General features: G+C 34.8%; 1 protein-coding gene across 1 annotated transcript; it reads left to right on the top strand.

Annotated features, from left to right (window-relative positions):
* The first annotated feature begins 341 nt into the window (after positions 1–341).
* Positions 342–2,126, top strand: LOC145138586 (PTI1-like tyrosine-protein kinase At3g15890). The gene is made up of 4 exons (XM_079072646.1): positions 342–641; positions 718–862; positions 984–1,246; positions 1,370–2,126. The coding sequence occupies exons 1-4, from the start codon at positions 577–579 to the stop codon at positions 2,013–2,015; spliced, it is 1,119 nt and encodes a 372-aa protein (XP_078928772.1). The 5' UTR covers positions 342–576; the 3' UTR covers positions 2,016–2,126.
* The last annotated feature ends 1,862 nt before the right edge of the window (positions 2,127–3,988 follow it).

The raw sequence follows: 3,988 nt of genomic DNA on the forward strand, positions 1-3,988 counted from the left end.
AAAAGGGCAAAATGGTCATTTCAAGTATTCCAGGGATCAAAACCAAAGGAAATTCCTAATTTTGGACCTTCCATACAGGTCAAAAACTTTTTGGACCCTATCCAAAGTTTTTTGAATACCACAATGACTAATTTTGTAGTTTTGTCATTGTGGGATATGATCGTATTCCAAAGGAAAGATAATAGGAGTGGAAATTTGAGCGGGAGTTTAGAGGGTAAAATGGGTATTTAACTTTGTAAAATAGCATACGGGAGAAGATGCTATTTAGAGAGAGAGAGAGAGAGAGAGAGAGAGAGAGAGAGAGAGAGAGAGAGAGAGAGAGAGAGAGAGAGAGAGAGAGAGAGAGAGAGAGTCTTATTCTCAAACAAAGACCAGGTCCAAAGTTTGTCATTTAAATCCAATTTTGTCATTCCATAAGCTTTGTGATCATCGGAAATTATTATCATCTTCTTGCTGTTTCCAACTGTTTTTTCTCCCACTTATTCAGCCCAATTCTTGTCTCCATCTACATCTGCACACTCCTTGACCAACTTTTATCTACCAATTCCCCAATTTTTTTAATCCTCACAATCAACCATGAAAAATATGTTAAAGAACTGCTTTTGCTGCACTTCTCATGAAGATCACGAACCAACGATCAGGTATGCTCGCTGATCAAATCTTATTTTGTTCTAGTTATTAATGTTTTCAACTCAACTTCTCGTATATTATATGCAGTGCCCATAAGAAAACGGATTACCCATGGAATATGTACACCCTCAAAGAACTTGTGCACGCAACCAACAATTTCCATAACGATAACAAGATAGGGGAAGGAGGGTTTGGGAGTGTTTACTGGGGTCGAACAAGTAAAGGGACTGAGGCAATCTTTAATCCCTTTTTATCCAAATTTTGTTATATAGTTTATGATGATACACTTGTTTACACTAACTTCTGCACATAAACGTTAATATTTTTTCCTTTCTAATTATATCATCTTGCAGTTAGCAGTGAAACGGCTCAAGTCAATTAACGCGAAAGCTGAAATGGAATTTGCAGTTGAGGTGGAGATTCTTGGAAGAGTTCGACACAAGAATTTGTTAGGACTAAAAGGATTCTATGCTGGGGGAGATGAAAGGCTTATTGTCTATGATTATATGCCAAACCACAGCTTGCTGACTCACCTCCATGGCCAACTTGCTGTCGATTGTCTCCTAGATTGGCCTCGACGAATGAGCATTGCCATTGGTTCAGCAGAAGGATTAGCGTAAGTTCCACTAATCAATGAACAACTCCTCGACAAGACTCGATTGTTCTTACCTCAGGGGTCTGATCTAGATCTTATGCTATTTTCTAACTCTTTATGGTTGAATTTATCATTCATGAATAGGTATTTGCACCATGAAGTAACTCCTCATATAATCCATCGTGACATAAAAGCTAGTAACGTACTTCTAGATTCGGATTTTCAAGCAAAAGTTGCTGATTTTGGGTTCGCGAAACTTATACCAGATGGGGTTACTCATATGACCACAAGGGTAAAAGGAACCCTAGGGTATCTTGCACCAGAGTACGCCATGTGGGGAAAAGTCTCAGAAAGCTGTGATGTTTATAGCTATGGGATACTATTACTTGAGATCTTAAGTGGTAAAAAGCCATTAGAGAAGCTCCCTGGAGGTATCAAGCGTGATATTATACAATGGGCAACTCCATTTGTTCAAAAGGATTCGTATGAGCTCATCGCCGACCCCAGATTGAAGGGTAGATTTGATCATGCGCAGCTAAAGGTTGTGGTGAAGATAGCCCTGGCTTGTACTGATAGTAATCCAGAGAATCGGCCCAGCATGCTGGAGGTGGTAGAATGGCTAAAGAGTGGTATTGGTGGTAGGAGAAAGGAGATACGTATTGTTAAAGATCGAGTGGATGAAACCGAGGATGAAGATGATTTCTGTGATGATGATACTGATTATTATGAAACTTTTGATATGAAGAAGCATTCGGGTAGGGTTCCAAAAATGCCATCGAGAACAAGATGAATTAGAGCTACAATTTTCTTAAATCAATTCTCTAGAATTTTTAGTTGATATATATTTATCATGTAATTAAACTTCTGTTACTTTTCTGTTTGATTGGTTTTGCTTATTCTATATTTACATCTGTATTATTTGATGTACTTCTCTTGTGAGTGGGTGATTGTTTATGTTTTTGATTTTTTTTTTTTTTTACGTTAGTGAGAGGGTATATATAGTCACGTTAACCTTAAGAAAGTTGTGCATTATTGGTGACTCCTTAAGTTAAAGGATACGTTGATGTTTTTGTCAACCAAAATTTTATGTCAACCTAGGTGTCACATAAGTTTTTGTTATTTTTATCATGTTTTACCTACAAGTGAGATGTGGTGTCATTTATTGCCCACAAATTGAGAGAGAGAGAGAGAGAGAGAGAGAGAGAGAGAGAGAGAGAGAGAGAGAGAGAGAGAGAGAGAGAGAGAGAGAGAGAGAGAGAGAGAGAGAGAGAGAGAGAGAGAGAGAGATTTAAACCCTGATAATATTTATTGATAATATAAATATACATGGAAAAGTGAATATACATATAAGGGTGTATAACCATAGATACCCAATGTATATATAAACTATGTAGTTTTGATTAGTGGATTACTTGATTAATTTTCTGGGAAAAAAAATACAATTTTCGTAAAACATTTGCTGCATGTCCTAATTAGACTTGACTAATATTGATAACATGGAACTCACATCCTCCTTAATCGCCTTGTTTCATACGATTTCTAAAAATCAAATTCAAAGTAGTAAAAGATACGATTTCAAATAATCGAAATTCAAAGAAAAAAAAATTTCAAGAGAAATCGGGATTCACAAAAAAAAAACGTTGTTGCATCTACTGAAGAAAAAACGAATGGTACGTTCTGATTAAATCTTTCGGCAAACGACTCTTTAACTGATGTAACTAAAGTGTAAACCATAGCCATTCTAATATTTTCTGATGCGTGAAAAAATCAATTTTAAATAAATTGTTGCATGAGGTGAATAATAACATTATGTAATATGTAAATATTAAATGAATTTCATTACTAAAAAATAAAGTTTCATTCGATTTTTATACATTTGCGTAATAGATTTTGGTATATAGTGTTACTCTAACTTATCTTGAAGCTTGTATGTTACTTTTACTCAATTCAATGAAGCTAAAAACATACCAACATGAAATAATATCAGAGTTAACCTAGAGTTATACCGGGATTTGCAGAAAAAAATTAGCAATTAAATAATGCTATTATAACTTATAGAAATTAAACTTACCTCTTGTTTAAGCTTTTCTTTCAAAACTTTGAGATCTAAAGACAGTTTATGTTAGATTTTTGGGATGTAATAGAGCACTTGGAATTCAGAGAATCGTGTTAAACACTTTTAAAATCGGGCAAATTTTCAGAAAAACTAATTTATGATGAATTTTTAATAAAGCAATACAACCCAAAGAAAAATTTTCCCTTGGACCCCGCTCCCAGGGGCGCTGCCCCCGAACCCGCGTTCGCTCAAGGGATTCGCCCCTAAATGACAATCTACTTTAAATCTTGAATAATATTACATTTAATGACAACTTCATTATTACTTTTAAACAATTAGAAGGTCCTTTGAATTAGACATACAAACCTTTGATTTACTTATCATTGATACATTATATGCACAAAATTGGTTACATGTGATGAACAACACATTTTTTGTTTATATGTTTTGCAGCAACAAAGAATGGAGAAGGTTGTGATGTTTCAAACTGAAGTAACTGATCAGGCTATAGAACTGTATTTAAATGAAAATGTTGTCACAAATGATTTCGTGGAAGCAACATTTGAATATGAAGAATTTAAGGATTTCGATGTGAACATTGAATTTGATGAAGACGAAGATAATGTCGACAGGATACTAGGAAATATTTTTGATACACTCGATGATGCTTATACATTTTATAATGATTACTCCTTTTTACATGGCTT

Source organism: Lactuca virosa, chromosome 9, assembly GCF_052849685.1.
Source record: "Lactuca virosa cultivar CGN04683 chromosome 9, Lactuca_virosa_CGN04683_v6, whole genome shotgun sequence".
Classification (NCBI taxonomy): Eukaryota; Viridiplantae; Streptophyta; class Magnoliopsida; order Asterales; family Asteraceae; genus Lactuca; species Lactuca virosa.